The 18,436-nt window shown below is 33.5% G+C and overlaps 1 protein-coding gene across 5 annotated transcripts in view; it reads left to right on the top strand.

Annotated features, from left to right (window-relative positions):
* The window catches only part of LOC143257566 (splicing factor U2af 38 kDa subunit-like), a 42,907-nt gene that overhangs the window by 9,064 nt on the left and 15,407 nt on the right, over nucleotides 1-18,436 (top strand). For 2 of the 5 annotated variants that reach the window (XM_076516439.1, XM_076516476.1), the window contains exons 4-5: nucleotides 4,477-4,539; nucleotides 14,910-15,001. In XM_076516439.1, the coding sequence (XP_076372554.1) occupies nucleotides 4,477-4,539; nucleotides 14,910-15,001 (155 nt within the window). The remainder of the gene's footprint in view (nucleotides 1-4,476; nucleotides 4,540-14,909; nucleotides 15,002-18,436) is intronic. The other 3 variants (XM_076516447.1, XM_076516466.1, XM_076516457.1) reach the window with 3 other exon arrangements.

Here is an 18,436-nt window from a genome sequence, read left to right as displayed (position 1 = left end):
TTTGGCCTTTCTCTGAAGGCTGATTCACATGATCAGAGTCATTTTGGCCTTTCTCTGAAGGCTGATTCACATGATCATAATCATTTTGGCCTTTCTCTGAAGGCTGATTCAATTGTGATCAGAGTCATTTTGGCCTTTCTCTGAAGGCTGATTCACGTGTGATCATAATCATTTTGGCCTTTCTCTGAAGGCTGATTCACGTGTGATCAGAGTCATTTTGGCCTTTTTCTGAAGGCTGATTCACGTGTGATCAGAGTCATTTTGGCCTTTCTCTGAAGGCTGATTCACGTGTGATCAGAGTCATTTTGGCCTTTCTCTGAAGGTTGATTCACGTTTGATCGTAATCATTTTGGCCTTTCTCTGAAGGCTGATTCACGTGTGATCGTAATCATTTTGGCCTTTCTCTGAAGGCTGATTCACGTGTGATCGTAATCATTTTGGTTTTTCTCTGAAGGCTGATTCACGTGTGATCATAATCATTTTGGCCTTTCTCTGAAGGCTGATTCACGTGTGATCAGAGTCACTTTGGCCTTTCTCTGAAGGCTGATTCACGTGTGATCAGAGTCATTTTGGCCTTTCTCTGAAGGCTGATTCACGTGTGATCAGAGTCATTTTGGCCTTTCTCTGAAGGCTGATTCACGTGTGATCAGAGTCATTTTGGCCTTTCTCTGAAGGCTGATTCACGTTTGGTCATAATCATTTTGGCCTTTCTCTAAAGGCTGATTCACGTTTTATCAGAATCATTTTGGGAGTTTACTAGAAGCTAATTACAAAATAATTTTTCTATATTAATAATAATATTGAGTGACATACAGCAATAATTTGTTTCCACCAACTGTTCCATGACTTTTTCATATTACTGTGGTACTTTCTACTAAATAGATCCAATTCCATATCACCAAACACTGCTGGGTATAAATTAGTGAAGGTTTCTTTATATTCTCCCCAGTGTTCAAAAGCCATTTCTGATCCAAAGGTATTCCACCATCCTAACTAATACTAATGCAAGTGTTTTTAAATGTACCAATTATGGGAATGAAGCTTGCAACAAGTGGCAGTTGTCCCAGGAAAGTAAAAAACAAAGTTATTTGTTAAAACTATCATAAAATGGTAAAATAAATATTGCATTTTATTATAATCTTGACAGAAATGTTCTGTCAACAGTGGTTGAGCTGTTGTATCATATGGAGCAGATGATTCATCTTTAGTGAGTATTTTTTATTGTAAATAGCTGTATGGTGTTATGAAAGTGGTGTGGTTGGCTGATAACGTGCAAAATAATAGACAGAAAAATATATGTGAAAGCTTTTTGTTAAAATATTTTTCTAAAATGTGACTACAGAAGAATATATGTGAAATTTTGTTGAAATATTTTTTTAAAACGTGACTACAGATGATACAAATAATACAATTTTGGGTGACATTTTGAGTACTAAGTATTTTTAAACTGACTTGAAATACTTTATTAGTGGGTAGAATCTTGGAACAACCATTTAACTTTGACAGGTGACGGTTGGTTTTTTAATCCAGAACCAGTTAATAGAAGCACTGGAAACTTATGACCTGACACTTCCATAACAGTAAAGTTGTTTCACTGTCGTACATTTTTACTGTGAGGTTTGAAGTTGCTCGTGGGCTAAACATTATAGCAACTAGTTTTTGAGACACATAGCTTTTGTAAGTAAGTTTAAAATTAAGTATATCCTGGAAATAAGTCTGTAACCCTTACACCAGTTTCCTATAGTTGTGGTTGTTGGAAATATAAACAAGTCTGTATAGGCTTTTAATGGTGTGGTCAGATCTAGTAGTAGGTGACATTGCTGACTTTCCCAATTCCAACAGATCAGTGAGCAACATCAGAATATCAGAGACTTAAATCATGACTTTCACATTCATAGGACATCAGAATATCCTAGATTTGTATTAGACTTAAATCACGAGTCTCAGATTCATAGGACACAAGAATGTCGTAGATTTGTGTTAGACTTAAATCACGAATCTCGGATTCAGAGGACACAAGATTTGTATTAGACTTAAATCACGAGTCTCAGATTCATAGGACACAAGAATGTCGTAGATTTGTGTTAGACTTAAATCACGAATCTCGGATTCAGAGGACACAAGAATGTCGTAGATTTGTGTTAGACTTAAATCTACGACATTCTTGTGTCCTATGAATCTGAGACTCGTGATTTAAGTCTAATACAAATCTAGGATATTCTGATGTCCTATGAATGTGAAAGTCATGATTTAAGTCTCTGATATTCTGATGTTGCTCACTGATCTGTTGGAATTGGGAAAGTCAGCAATGTCACCTACTACTAGATCTGACCACACCATTAAAAGCCTATACAGACTTGTTTATATTTCCAACAACCACAACTATAGGAAACTGGTGTAAGGGTTACACACTTATTTCAAGGATATACTTACTTTTAAACTTACTTACAAAAGCTATGTGTCTCAAAAACTAGTTGCTATAATGTTTAGCCCACGAGCAACTTCAAACCTCACAGTAAAAATGTACGACAGTGAAACAACTTTACTGTTATGGAAGTGTCAGGTCATAAGTTTCCAGTGCTTCTATTAACTGGTTCTGGATTAAAAAACCAACTGTCACCTGTCAAAGTTAAATGGTTGTCATTGATTTGTGTTAGACTTAAATCACGAGTCTTGGATTCATAGGACACCAGAATATCATAGATTTTTGTTAGACTTAAATCATTAGTCTCAGATTCATAGAACACCAGAATATTGTAGATTTGTGTTAGACTTAAATCATGACTCTCTTATTCATAGGACACCAGAATATTGTAGATTTGTGTTGGACTTAAATAATGAGTCTCAAATTCATAGGACACCAGAATATCGTAACTTGTGTCAGACTTAAAAATTATGAGTCTAAAATTCATAGGACATGAGAATATCATAGATTTGTGTTAGACTTAAATCATGAGTCTCAAATTCATAGAACACCAGAATACTGTAGAGTTGTGTTAGAGACTTAAATCATGACTCTCAGATTCATAGGACATCAGAATTTCGTAGAGTTGTGTCAGAGACTTAGATCATGACTTTCAGATTTGAAGGACACCAGAATTTTGTAGAGTTGTGTTAGAGACTTAAATCACGACTCTCAGATTCATAGGACACCAGAATATCATGACTGAGGGTTAGACTTAAATCACGAATCTCAGATTCAGAGGACAAAAGGATGTCATAGATTTGTGTTAGACTTAAATCACGAGTCTTGGATTCAGAGGACACCAGAATATCATAGATTTGTGTTGGACTTAAATCATTAGTCTCAGATTCATAGAACACCAGAATGTCGTAGAGTTGTGTTAGAGACTTAAATAATGACTCTCAGATTCATAGGACACCAGAATTTCGTAGAGTTGTGTTAGAGACTTAAATCATGACTCTCAGATTCATAGGACACCAGAATATCATAGATTTGTGTTAGACTTAAGTCACGAATCTCAGATTCATAGGACACAAGAATGTCATAGATTTGTGTTAGACTTAAATCACGAGTCTTGGATTCAGAGGACACCAGAATATCATAGATTTTTGTTAGACTTAAATCATGAGTCTCAAATTCATAGAACACCAGAATATTGTAGAGTGTGTTAGAGACTTAAATCATGACTCTCAGATTCATAGGACATCAGAATATCGTAATTTGTGTTAGAGACTTAAATCATGACTCTCAGATTCATAGGACGTCAGAATATCGTAATTTGTGTTAGAGACTTAAATCATGACTCTCAGATTCATAGGACGTCAGAATATCGTAATTTGTGTTAGAGACTTAAATCATGACTCTCAGATTCATAGGACGTCAGAATATCGTAATTTGTGTTAGAGACTTAAATCATGACTCTCAGATTCATAGGACATCAGAATTTCATAGAGTTGTGTTAGAGACTTAGATCATGACTTTCAGATTCAAAGGACACCAGAATTTCGTAGAGTTGTGTTGGACTTAAATCATTAGTCTCAGATTCATAGAACACCAGAATGTTGTAGAGTTGTGTTAGAGACTTAAATGATGACTCTCAGATTCATAGGACATTTGTTAAATTTGATCCATGTCTTCATTAATTCATAAAAGCAGTCTGTTAAAAGTCAATGTCTTTCAGTACTGTGTAGATTTAATATTTTTCATATTTCTTTTGTTGATAAATTTAGTATGGCAGATTTTAATTTGCAAAGTAATGTGTTTTAAACCAAAATTAAAAATTAACTTATTGGATATATTGGTCTGTCTTTATATTCAGGCCTTTTGTTTTATTAGCCTGAGTAAAAACAGTTTTTGTTCAAGGGTATCTTTGTCAGTTTTGCACTTACTTACCTAGAAGGCACTGGGTTGATAACATGTGTTCAAAGCAGTGGGAACATTGAGAAATTGGCATGTGAAAATGTATGCAACATGTTTTTTTTTTATAAGCCTAATACCTGTACTGTTTATAGGGAGCTCTACAGGCAATGAAATACTGTGCATGGCTGGCCAGAGAACATCAGGAGCTCATCCAGGTCTTTCTTTCTGTGCAAAATAATAAATAAGAACTAGTATATAAATAGCTGTACAACTTTCCTTAATGAATTCATAATTATTTTGTTGTATTAAAGTTTCGTTTTACTTGTACTGAGGGTTGGACCAACAGCTTCTGATTTGATTGTTGTTGAAATTAGAATGTTGTGTGGTGACTAGAAGTCAATGTAATTACAAAACAGACATCCTTTTGTTGTTTTTTTAACTCCATTATTTATGTTTTTTTCTCATAAGCAAAAACGTAAATGTATGTCACAGACAGGCTAAACTCATAACAGGTCACACCTCATTTATAGATTTAGCATGTGTTAAAATATTTTGTTACATTTTATGGAACAATTGTATTGTTCTAACAGTCTCTGACTTCTGTTTATGGATAAGTGGTGTTTGTAGTAGTGGTAATGTTATTTATTAAGATAGAAGTGTGGAATATTTGTTACAGTAGTTTTATAGAGCAATTATATCTTTACATGATCATTTAGAATTTGATTTGAACAATGAAGGAAACAAAATTATTGAGTTTTTAATTGAAATACATATACATCGTCTTACGAATGGAGTTTCTGACACGTGTTTTCAACTTCTATACATGTCACATAATTGCATAGTGTTTTTGTAGTGAATAAATTAACCTTACACTGTTAATATTCTTACGAACTGAACCTAAACTTGAAACAAGTTTGTACGCTTTTGGCTAATCAGAACAAACCTGATGTTGAGGGTTAGTTGTCATGAGTACTTAACCCAAATAAAATTAGACTTAATGTTTCAGATGTAGTTTCTTGATTATATTGTTAGTGATAGAATGAATGTTATAAAACCTTTTATGTTTTATTTAGGATGTTAACAACTGTTTGTACAAACTAAATTATATGTTATAAACCAGCAATATTGGTTCTAGGTCAGCTATGTATTAATATGCCACAAACCAGTGATGCTGATACCAGTAAAACATCTAGGACTCGCAATAACATTTAAAAATTATTTGTAGGGTTATTAAAGAATCATGTATAGTTTTTATAAGGATATTTTTCTCTGGATATTAATTACTGCTAATGGTTAGATTGTTTTCATTGAGTAAGCTGCATTAATAAATTAGTCTCAGAGACAGTAGTCATAAAAGAAACAGTAATAACCTTGATTTATTATACCATCAACATATAATTTGAGATATTATAGAAAAAGAATGAACTGTTACGATAAGTTAAACCTGACATTTAGAAGGTAAAACAGATCTGTTAGTTAAACGTGACATTTAGAAGGTAAAACAGATCTGTTAGAGCTTTTGTTATTTTTTATTTCTTACCTGTATTAAGTTTATTCAATTAGTTATCAAAAATTACCATTATAATAACCTGGAATAATAATTTATCATATTTTAATTCTTTATGAAACAAAGTATAAATCAGAAGCATTGTCTGTAGATAACAATGTCTAGTGCATCTGGGACAGGGGTTATTGATGGGATATCTCCTAGCAACAGTGTCAGTGGCAACAATAATACCTGTACAAGACAAAATATAGATGACAGTGTATAATACAAGTAATTTATATATAAAAACAAGCTTTTTTATAAAACAAGAAAAATGTTGATTTATAGAATTCTGTATCAACAGAAACTAAATATATGTCACATGTTAAGGTTTTTGAGAAGAGGGCATTACTTGTTACCAGTGAATAACTGAATGTGTCCTTATTGAGTTTAACATGAAACAGGCAGCAACTGCCTATTAGAGAACTGCTATTAGAAATTTATTGGTGACTTTACAAGCTACTTATGCAACTCAAATGTAGAGGGCACTGTTTTGAAAGACCTTTGCCTTTTGTCTTCAGCTTAGTTTGTGCATTCTAGTTCAGGCCTAGTATAGTGTTCATGTGGGTTGAGATGGACTTGCTTTGATTTGTTCGTGGTCCTGGTTGGTGTATGCGTGTGTGGCAACATTGTGAACAAATAAAACTTGTATAAGACTATTCTAGAGAACGTGATCAGTCAGTAAATGTATGATTTAAATATTTCAATACCTTTTGATTGGTTAACTTAAATAGCACAGCTTTGAAACGTATGAAAATAATTCTAGGCACTTTGGATCAGTGGATGATTTCCCAAACGTGCAGTTGTAGATACTGGGAATACTAGTTTACTTCATTGTGAAATTAGCAACTGAAAAATTTGCACATGTAAGTACATCAGAAAATATTGCTGTAATAAAGTGAGAACTGTACTCATTGAAAACTTCCATTTTACAATAGTGAACACCTTATTTCGGTGTGTTAAAATTTGAAACATAATAATCACAGCTGTTGACATCTACAGTGTCATTTATGCTGTAGTAACGTTTCTGTGATTAAAATTCAAAAGTGATAACTGTAAACTGTCGTAAACAAATGGATAAATTAACTGTTATGATAAACTATCAATAAATGAAGAATGACATGACCAGAATATCTACGTGCAACAGTTAAATGCTGTTAATTAGAAAGCATATATTTAAGCAGCAATTTATAGTTTTGTGGGGAAGTTACTAGATGGTGCTCTTGTAGAGATGAACAAAGAAATCTAATGGGGATTTTATGAATAAAGTGCAGATTTATTTTTAATGTAATTTTTGTTTATGAAAATTGAATTACATCTGTTTAAAAATGATAAAAATATTTTATTTCCATATGTCAGGTAAGCCTAATTAGGTTTAGTGAATATGGTAGGTGATTGGAAACTGTTCCAATGACTCATATCCTTGTTTAATATTAAATTTGTTGTATTCAAACATCATATGTGAATAAAAGGAATTATTTTGATGATAATTGATATAAATTACAAATATTGTTACCTAGCCTGGTAAAGACAATAGTGAGATAATCATGATAAACAAGGCCATTGGGTACCAATAAACCCTTGTCAGTTTACATTTTTTTTTTATGACTTATAGCCAGATATTTTAACCACTGTAATAACCAGAATAAAGATAATCAACTTGAAAGTGAACAGAATTTAAAAAATTAACTTTCTGATCAACAGTATAGAAAATAGAAGATGAAATTATTAGAATACGTTTTTCCAAAACAGCTTCTTGCAGTGAAAGTTTGGAAAACCTACAGTATTTAACGTGGTAGAAAAACTAAATGTATTTTGTTAAAAGCTAATTCTAAACACTATTTATTAAGTTTATACTTAGTTATTCCAGGCTAAACTCTATTCTTTAAGTTTGTACTACGTTTCATACTGTAATATTAAGTATTCGTACTCTGAGAGAGAAAAAAATTCGATACAAATAACACCTCTATGAAATATCAACTGTAAACAGTGTTGTTTAGACAACAAACCCAGAAACAAACAAAATACAAACTGTAAACACAGTGTTGTTTAGACAACAAAGAAAGTAAAAGCTATGTTAGATACTTGTGTTGCTAAGATACATTTTCCATGTTGTACGTTTAATGACCTTGTTTGTGTTGTTTATAAACACACCCACATTTGTATGCTGGTTTAGCCTGATTAACAAGTATGTATGAATGTTAAGTTAGATGTACAGGCTCTGAGTTGTTTGTTTTGGATATATTAGTCTTTAGTTGGACCTAAAATTGCTAAATTGTTGGAATGCTGTTGATATTCCATAAAGTTGTAAAAAAACAAAAGTGAGTGAGTTGTTATAATATTTTAGTTGTTTTGTGAAGTAGAAAGTATTGTATGTTTTATTCTATAAGATATTTAAAGTGAGTCCAGGTTTGTTTATTGCATGTTTTTCTTCAGAAATCTGTTTAATCGATGTTTTCTAGCTATATATTATGCAGGTTCTGTTTCAAGCTTGTTTTTCCAGTGAATTCTCATCTTCAGCATGATTGTCAGCATACTTCAAAAGAATACGTATTGTTCCGTATCATCCCTTTAGTAAGGTAAGTAGTAATTGAGTTAAGTATTCCAGTAATAGTCCCAGTCAAGAACAACTGAGAAAATGTAGTTAGGAGTATTGTAGCACCTTACTGGTGTAGTGGTAGACAGAAATCTCTCGAAGCTGTTCTTGTCTGGGAAGAAGTTTTAGATTGGATCACAGAGGTGTCCAGTGTTCTTAATGTATGTTTAAAGCACCAGAATAAGTGTCCAGTTTACAGAGGTTGGTTAGTTACTAAGGGGTGTTTTAGAGGTTTCACAGTATGCCAAAGTGAATATTAGTTTTTCATATACTGTTTGGAAAATTGTAATCAAAAGTTGAATGTATAATTATTGTCACATAAAATGCCACATGGACACTTAACATTTAATTGTTGTTGGTAAAGGAAAATTATTCACAAGGATTTATAGTTGGGACTTGGCACACAGTTGGTGTATCTACAGTGAAAGATTTAGTACATGCTGTAACCAGAGTATTCCTTGTTCACATTTTGGACTTAAGTTATTTAAATACAGTTATAAATTACTTAAACACTAGACCTTGACTTAAGTGAAATTTGGCACAATACAGATGTGTTTGGAGGTTAAGAGTAGTTAAGGTGAACAAAGGCTTCATGGACAGAATCTGTCTTCTTCAGTGACACTTGTGGAGGACCAACCTACAAAAGTAGCTCTGGTAGAAATAATGTATGGTTTCTGAACTACACCGTTGCTGCCTGGTTAACCTTTGTTGTTCAACAGAAAATTTTATGAGATATCTTTAAGTAGTGCAAGTGCCAGTTGTAGTGAAACAGAGTTCTTTGCCTATTCTGGAAGGTTAAGATGGCAAGTAGGTATCTTATTAAGACATAGAGTTCTACAAATCCTCTGGGAGATAAAGGTTATTCACAAAGCTATTCCTACTCTGTTTTCGATGTCGCTGCAGAGCCAAATGAAAGGATCTCGGGTACTACACAGCATGTGCTACAGTATGGAGAACTAGTAACTGACTTCTCTGTAAACAGTTTTATCTCTTCATGAGATGCTGGTCAAATTGGAGAGGAAAGGAAGTCGCTCAGTCTGTGAAGCTGCAGATGTTTGGGTATTTGAAAGGTACAGATGTTTTTCAACAAAATGTTCTTGTTAGATATTGATGAGGTAAGAGAGTAGTTATTGTACAGGTATTGCTCTTCAGAGGTGAAAAAGAGGCAGACATTTCTACATCTTACTAACCTGCTGAACCTGTGATTAAATGGTCCAAATGGAAGTAAGATGATTTTGAACCAAGTCAACAATCAGGTTTAATGCCATTCATTCCCTGTATCATGCATGCTTCCTTTCTTGAAGGTCTGAAATGGTGCAGTGGAAGAGCTTCCAGACAATCTGTTCTACTTTCTTAAGTTGCCATCTTGCGAGAGGGAAGATTTGTAAGAGGTGAAAGAAGTTGATTAACAATTGTTTGTTCGACACAAAAAGTTGACATTGTTACTACCACACTGTTACTAGCATTGTATTTCATTGTAAAGAACTAGGAGCCTCTGTTTAGATATTTCTTGACAAAGACAGCTCAAGGCTTTTAAAAAACCATACTTCTTGGCATGAGCAGACATTACCTTTGCATTTGTCAGTTTGTAAAGACAATATCAGCATCAGCACAAATTTCCTTTTATCTGAACTTGTAATCCTTGTTTGTTTGATAGATTTATGAAGATGTTTAAATGTTTTTCATGTTAAAAAGTATAAGAGCAAACTGAATATTACTGACATTGAAGAAAACTAGAAGATAAAAAGTGAGATAAGAGGACAAATTGGAAGAGAAGATTAGAAGAAAAAAATATTTGAAGAAGCGAATTGAAAGTTTGAAATGATATTGGAAAACAGTTTGATAAAATGGGTGTTGTTCAGATTAATCATCTTGCACATGTCACAACTTGTTAGAGAGTTATGTTCAAAAGTTAAACTACTTTCTAATGAATATGCTTCACATTACAGCATAGTTAATAGAAGAAATTTTAATATTATATAAGTTCTTAACCTGTTCAGTGCCGTAGACGAGAAAACTCATCCAAACCGATCAGTAACACTGTTCCACGGACGAGTTAATTCATTCTCAATAATACCTAACTTTAACGCTAGATTTCAGCACCATATATGCATTTGACCTACTTACAAATAGTTTCACTATGATCTAAAATGGCATTACAAAATGAAGAAGCATTAGAGTTGTATTGTAGCAGCTGAAATATTTATTCAAGGAAATATTTTGAAAAATCCTTATCCTCCCCTGCTATGAGAATTGACTTTTGTTGTCTGGTCTTCCCTTTAATTTATTTACTGTCTTTCTGTGAAGTGTAGAATGAAATATAAATTACTCATTATAATATAGTTATTACTCAGGCAAAGCATAATTTTTATAGCTTTCAATCTTGTTTGTTTATGGAGCCATAAACTAGAAAATGAAATCCACTTACCAGTTTTTCTTTCATAAGATGTCAATATTTTTTTCTGATGTTTCTATTATTTATAACCAGTATAATCTTAATCTATCAATTAACCTGTTGACTGCCAAGTATTTCAGCTGCTACAATACAACTCTAATGCTTCTTCATTTTGTAACTTTTTTGTGATGCTATTTTGGATTGAAAGTGAAACAGTTTGTAAGTAGGTCAAATGAATGTATGGTGCTGACATCTAGCGTTGAAGTTAGGTATTATTGAGAACAAATTAACTCGACCGTGGCACTGAACAGGTTAATCTGTTATGTTACAATATTTTATGTACAGAGTATTTTCTTGTTTGTTTTTGGTTTGAAAACTTCACAGTATACAGATCAACAAACATGGATGAATTTTCGAAGGCTCTTATGCAATAAATAGAAGACCAAGTAAATAATGATAGTTACAGATTATTACTTGTTGTGTGTATGTTATCATTCTGTGTTGTTAGGTGCATTATTTAAATAAAGGTACTTTTACACAAAAGTTTTATTCAGTATAAAAGAGTAGGCTTAAATTTCATCAGCAGCTGACAGGTTACATGCAAGTTATGTATTCTAATTCTTTATGTATATATTTATTTATTACTATAAAAGTAACTAAAATGTAAACATTAGAAACTTATTACGTTTAGATAATGTCAGGTACTGAAAAATAATAATAATAATTAAAAGCTTTCATAAGGTTTGTTCTCATGCAGTTCATGCATTTTATCAGTCAATATGTTAATAATAGATTCATGTTTTGTAATTGATTTTACAACCAGCATGTAGTGGGATTCTTTGTTAGATATAGGTCAGAGTGTAATAAAATAACAAGCTATAAACATATGTATGTTGTTATAAACTTCATACTTATAAAGTATGAACAATTTTAGTTTTGTGTTACAAATTACAGTCGTCATAAATAGAAAACAGTAATTTAGATTTATTTTGTATTTTTATATAGTGATTATGAGGTTGGTCAAATCACCTGAGTGTGCATGGAATTTTACTGATTAAAAACTTATCTTCATTTAGCAGATTTTGGAGATTATGGAAATAAAACTTGACACAAAATTCACTTTGCACTCAGGCTCTTTACAAATACTTATTAAAAAATTGAAATTTTTGTACAAAATGGTTGTAATATTTCGTGAAGATAGACCATAAATATTAAAAGCTGTAGTATGAAAACTGCAGGTTACAAGGTTGGACATATCTACCAAGCCTGTAGTGAGAGGGTTAAATTAGGTATCAAAAACAAGAATGAAAGAATCAAGGTGGCAAACAGGAAATGTGTGTCAAAAGATTGTTGGATGACCTTTTAAAGAAAAACTATCTTTTACCAAAAGCACTTTGTTTATTATTTCTGATTAGTTAAAGGATAACCAATTTGGCATCATTGTGTAGTTATTATTATTCCCTTTCAGTTAAATTCATAATTTATTTAAAGATACTTTTTTGGAAGAGGGTTCAGCTGTTTATATTATTGGAAGGTTTCACTGACAAACAGTAGATAGCCCCTTAGTTTTATAAGGTTTCACTGACAAACAGTGTATAGCCCCTTAGTTTTATAAGGTTTTCATCATTTTAAGCTGGAACCTGATTTGAACATTTGAATGATAAAAGTTCAATGGGGAACTTATTAATTTATCATATTTATCAAAGTTTTTAGAGCAATATAAAATAGACTGGATGACTCCTAGATAAAGCAATAAATAACAGTGTTACTTGAATAAGAGTTTATAAGGTACCTACTGATGGTCTACTGTAATAGTCTCATTGATAACAGCTTCAGTGAAGTTATTTTTGAATTATCCATTCCTTTTAAAATATAGTTTTCAATTGTCAATGTAGAAGTGGTATGAATTTAGGTATTTTAAATATAGTAAACTGATTTTACCAGTAATGTCTTTGTTATTGTTTTTTTCAAGTATGAAGTATGCAATGGTAACCAGTGCTGAAGACTAGGATTCAGAGGAAAAACAATTAAGAAACAAACTAAGTCATGTGTGTGAGTTTACTTAATGCTTCTTGTACGGAAAAAGGTAAATGTTTGATACAGTTGTTTCAAAGAAATGCTGCAGGAGAATTGTGTAAGGTTTAAACTAAGTTTGTACCGAGAACAGTTTATGATATATATACTCTTAATGTTTTGCTCAAAGGTTCTTAAAGGTGAATTTTACAGAAAAAAGAAAACTTTGCAGTCAAAAGAACCACTCATACTGATTAATTTTGCAGGTTCACATTTTTTTATAAAACATATGTACTAATAAATGAAACATAGAACTTGGTGCAGAAAGAGCCCTTTCCGAGTGGCAATCCAAATGTTTTAGTTTTTACATTTGCTGCTAGGAAAAGTACTGTGAGGTAATAGTTGCCAAACAAACTGCCAACACCAGTGCATTGAATATAAATAAACATGGCCAGTGCACATGGAGAAACAGAGGCAGAGTCTGTTTTGACTTTGTGTTCTGAACAGTGTCAAGTAGCGCCATATCAATTCGAACCTACTCTGAATGAACCTAGAACAGTTACTTTTGACACAGATCTGACAAGTTCTAGTGATGAGGACAGTTCCACGAGTGAGAGTAGCAGAACTGTGAGTGATACTGAAGAAATAATATATATTAAAACAACATGCTTTATGAAGTTTGAGATTTGCATTTAATATGACAATGTCAAAGTACTATGTTAAGATTAATTTTATTATGATGAGTTATGGAAATATGTTATGGAGTTTATATTTGATTGTTTACAAGTCTACAATGTTTATTTTTAAAAATACATAACATGTACTTGATTACTATAACATGTTCAAGACATAGTCTTATTTCAATTTATCTTGAAATGTTAAATTTGAAAAATGGAATTCTTCAAACTTTTCCATATGTAAAAATGATACAAAAACATCTACAGAATGATCTACCAGCTTTTAAACTTGGAATGTACTCTATTTGGGATAAATTTGTCCACTGTCTAGACTAGGAAATCAAGGTTTTACTGACTTTCAGGTGCCACAAATGCAAAACACGCTCATGAATGTGAAATTTGTATGTCAAGTTACATTCTTCAAAAACTTGTACTTTTTAAATTATTATATTATACTAGTTATTGTTTATCGCTTTATACTGCACACATACCTTTAAGTTTGTTCTTTTCGTGATGGCAAGGGATGGCTTCAGAGGGGTGGAACCTGTATGCTGCAGGCTGAGATCAGTCCTCAGCTCTACATGAGGAAAGATGGTGGGGATGATCCTGTCTACTGCCGATGGCTTTTTCAGTCTCAACCTGCCTGGCTTGAAACCCACGGAATCCAAAACAGTGGGATCCGACACAAAGCATGAGCGTTCAAAGTGATCTTGACAAAGCTTTGCATGGTGTGAAGGTGTCCAGTTCTTCCTATTGACCATCCGCACCCACTGTCGTTACCTTGCTGGTTCCTTCTCCTTGCACGTAAACGAAAAGAAACTTTTGCCCGATGTCGACCCGTTTTTACAACCATAAGCAACGCAGTAAACCATGTTATCATAAAACAAACATAAAGTAGCAATATCAAGACAAAAATGGTCTCATAAAGGAACAAAATGGTCTGCGTGTAATAAAGCGTGTTTGGCAACTATTACGTCATAGTTGTAAAACGTCACAGAAACATCCGAACGACCGAGAGGAACTTGAGTTTGAGGACCCGCATATTTTGTTTCATTTTTTACTCAAAAACTAAAGTGTTTAAAAATGTGGCAACCACACAGGAATTATACCTAACCAAAGTACAGTTTCTAAGGCAATTATTAAATTTGTTGAAAATTCACCTTTAAAAAGTTTGATAAGTTGGTGTTAGGTTTAGGTACTTGCACATGAACCTTTTTTGACATTCATTCTGATTCGACATTTGGAGTATTAATTGAAAAAAACAAACTATTTATTATACTTATCAATTTGTCTCATCTTGGGCGAGTTGTTGAATAAATGCTTTGTTCAAAATGAAAACCCATAATAACATAAAACAGTGCTGATTTATACAGCTGCAGTTGGGGAAGAGGAAATACAGGAACACTTTGATAATTTCTTTGAAGATGTCTTCGTTGAACTGGAAGACAAGGTGGGTAGAGAGATTTAGTATGTAACAGAGACTATGGGGAATATTTGTTTAGTATGTTAAGAAATAATTATCACTAAATAGAAATATGTAAACAGTGATCAATATATAACAGTGGTGAATAGAAACATTCAGGTTTGGTCATAAAATAAACCAGTACAGCAAACTGAGGAACTTGTTACTGTTTATACAAGTTAAGTGTTAACAAAATTCCATTGAACATGTTCTCATCAGAGTCACTTTAAATGAAGAACTTAACATATGTTTGAAACTGATTTTTGAGTTAGATGACAAACGTTCTGTACCTGTATGTGAATGATTTATTGTGTTTGTGATTTGTTTAAGGAACAAAGAAATTTAGGGATGTCTTGGAATGACTAAAGTTACTGTAGAGAGAAGATAAATACTAGATCATTACATTGACCAAACTCTCCATAGTGAAGATAAATACTAGGTTGTTACTTTGACCAAACTCCATAGTGAAGATAAATACTAGGTTGTTACTTTGACCAAACTCCATAGTGAAGATAAATACTAGGTTGTTACTTTGACCAAACTCCATAGTGAAGATAAATACTAGGTTGTTACTTTGACCAAACTCCATAGTAAAGATAAATACTAGGTCATTACTTTGACCAAACTCCATAGTGAAGATAAATACTAGGTCATTACTTTGACCATTACTTTGAAACCTTGTATTAAATGGAAGCCTCTGTGTGTGACTTCAGACTCATTGATAACTTTGTAAGGAAGGTCTAGTGTCCACAGTTACTTCAGAACTAGGGACACTAGTAATGTTAAAATGATGGTTTTAGTTACTTCAGAACTGGGAACACTAGAAACAACTTTATAATGATGATTTGTTACTTCAGAACTGGGGACACTAGTAACAACTTTATAATGATGATTTGCTACTACAGAACTGGGGACACTAGTAACAACTTTATAATGATGATTTGTTACTACAGAACTGGGGACACTAGTAACAACTTTATAATGATGATTTGTTACTACAGAACTGGGGACACTAGTAACTACTTTATAATGATGAGTTGTTACTTCAGAACTGGGAACACTAGTAACAAATTTATAATGATGATTTGTTACTACAGAACTGGGGACACTAGTAACTTTATAATGATGATTGTTACTTCAGAACTGGGGACAGTAGTAACAACTTTATAATGATGATTTGTTACTACGGAACTGGGGACACTAGTAACTTTATAATAATGATTGTTACTCCAGAACTCGAGACATGAGTAACAATGTTAAAACAATAATTTTTTGCTTCAGAACTGGGGACACAAGTAACAATGTTAAAATGATGTTACTTCAGAATTGGGGACACTACTAACAACTTTATAATGATTTGTTACTTCAGAATTGGGGACACTACTAACAATTTTATTATTTTATTGTAGACCTCATGATACTATAGGTAAAAATTTGTAATGAAATTCTTTTGAGTTCTTTTATGTATTAGCTGTCCTTGTATATTATAGTGTAACAGTACTCACCATATTCTTGATGTATCGGCTGTCCTTGTATATTATAGTGTAACAGTACTCACCATATTCTTCATGTATCGACTGACCTTGTATATTATAGTGTAACAACACTCACCAGATCCGTGATGTATTGACTATCCTTGTAAATTATAGTGTAACAGTACTCACCAGATCCATGATGTATTGACTATCCCTGTATATTATAGTGTAACAGTACTCACCAGCTCCTGGATGTAGCAGCTGTCCTTGTGTATTATAATGTAACAATACTCACCAGCTCCTGGATGTAGCAGCTGTCCTTGTGTATTATAGTGTAACAATACTCACCAGCTCCTGGATGTAGCAGCTGTCCTTGTGTATTATAATGTAACAGTACTCACCAGCTCCTGGATGTAGCAGCTGCCCTTATGTATTATAGTGTAACAGTACTCACCAGCTCCTGGATGTAGCAGTTGTCCTTATGTATTATAGTGTAACAGTACTCACCAGCTCCTGGATGTAGCAGTTGTCCTTATGTATTATAGTGTAACAGTACTCACCAGCTCCTGGATGTAGCAGTTGTCATTATGTATTATAGTGTAACAGTACTCACCAGCTCCTGGATGTAGCAGCTGTCCTTGTGTGTTATAGTGTGACAATACTCACCAGCTCCTGGATGTAGCAGCTGTTCGTATGTATTATAATGTAAGAGTACTCGCCAGCTCCTGGATGTAGCAGCTGTCCTTGTGTATTATAGTTTAACAGTACTCACCAGCTCCTGGATGTAGCAGCTGTCCTTGTGTATTATAATGTAACAATACTACCAGCTCCTGGATGTAGCAGCTGTCAGTATGTATTATAGTGTAACAGTACTCACCAGCTCCTGGATGTAGCAGCTGGCCTTATGTATTATAGTGTAACAATACTCACCAGCTCCTGGATGAAGCAGCTGTCCTTATGTATTATAGTGTAACAGTACTCACCAGCTCCTGAATGTTGCAGCTGTCCTTATGTATTTTGTGTAACAGTACTCACCAGCTCTTGGATGTAGCAGCTGTCCTTATGTATTATGGTGTAAAAATACTCACCAGCTCCTGGATGTAGCAGCTGTCCTTGTGTATTATAGTGTAACAGTACTCACCAGCTCCTGGATGTAGGAACTGTCCTTGTGTATTATAGTTTAACAGTACTCAACAGCTCCTGGATGTAGCAGCTGTGTATTATAATGTAACAATGCTCACCAGCTCCTGGATGTAGCAGCTGTCATTATGTATTATAGTGTAACAGTACTCACCAGCTCCTGGATGTAGCAGCTGTCCTTATGTATTATAGTGTAAGAGTACTCACCAGCTCCTGGATGAAGCAGCTGTCCTTATGTATTATAGTGTAAGAGTACTCACCAGCTCCTGGATGTAGCAGCTGTCCTTGTCTATTAGTGTAACAGTACTCACCAGCTCCTGGATGTAGCAGCTGTCCTTGTGTATTATAGTGTAACAGTACTCACCAGCTCCTGAATGTTGCAGCTGTCCTTATGTATTTTGTGTAACAGTACTCACCAGCTCTTGGATGTAGCAGCTGTCCTTATGTATTATAGTGTAAAAATACTCACCAGTTCCTGGATGTAGCAGCTGTCCTTGTGTATTATAGTGTAACAGTACTCACCAGCTCCTGGATGTAGCAACTGTCCTTGTGTATTATAGTGTAACAGTACTCACCAGCTCCTTGATGTAGGAGCTGTCCTTGTGTATTATAACGTAACAATACTCACCAGCTCCTGGATGTAGCAGCTGTCCTTATGTATTATAGTGTAACAGTACTCACCAGCTCCTGGATGTAGCAGCTGTCCTTATGTGTTGTAGTGTAACAATACTCAGCAGCTTTTTGATGTATTGGTTGTTTATGTGTATTGTAGTGTTTTTGTTCCTTTTGTTGGGTCAGTCAAATCTGT

This window comes from Tachypleus tridentatus, chromosome 1 (assembly GCF_004210375.1).
Source record: "Tachypleus tridentatus isolate NWPU-2018 chromosome 1, ASM421037v1, whole genome shotgun sequence".
Classification (NCBI taxonomy): domain Eukaryota; kingdom Metazoa; phylum Arthropoda; class Merostomata; order Xiphosura; family Limulidae; genus Tachypleus; species Tachypleus tridentatus.
Note: the sequence above shows the minus strand (reverse complement) of the source record. Positions and strands in the feature narration are given on the sequence as shown.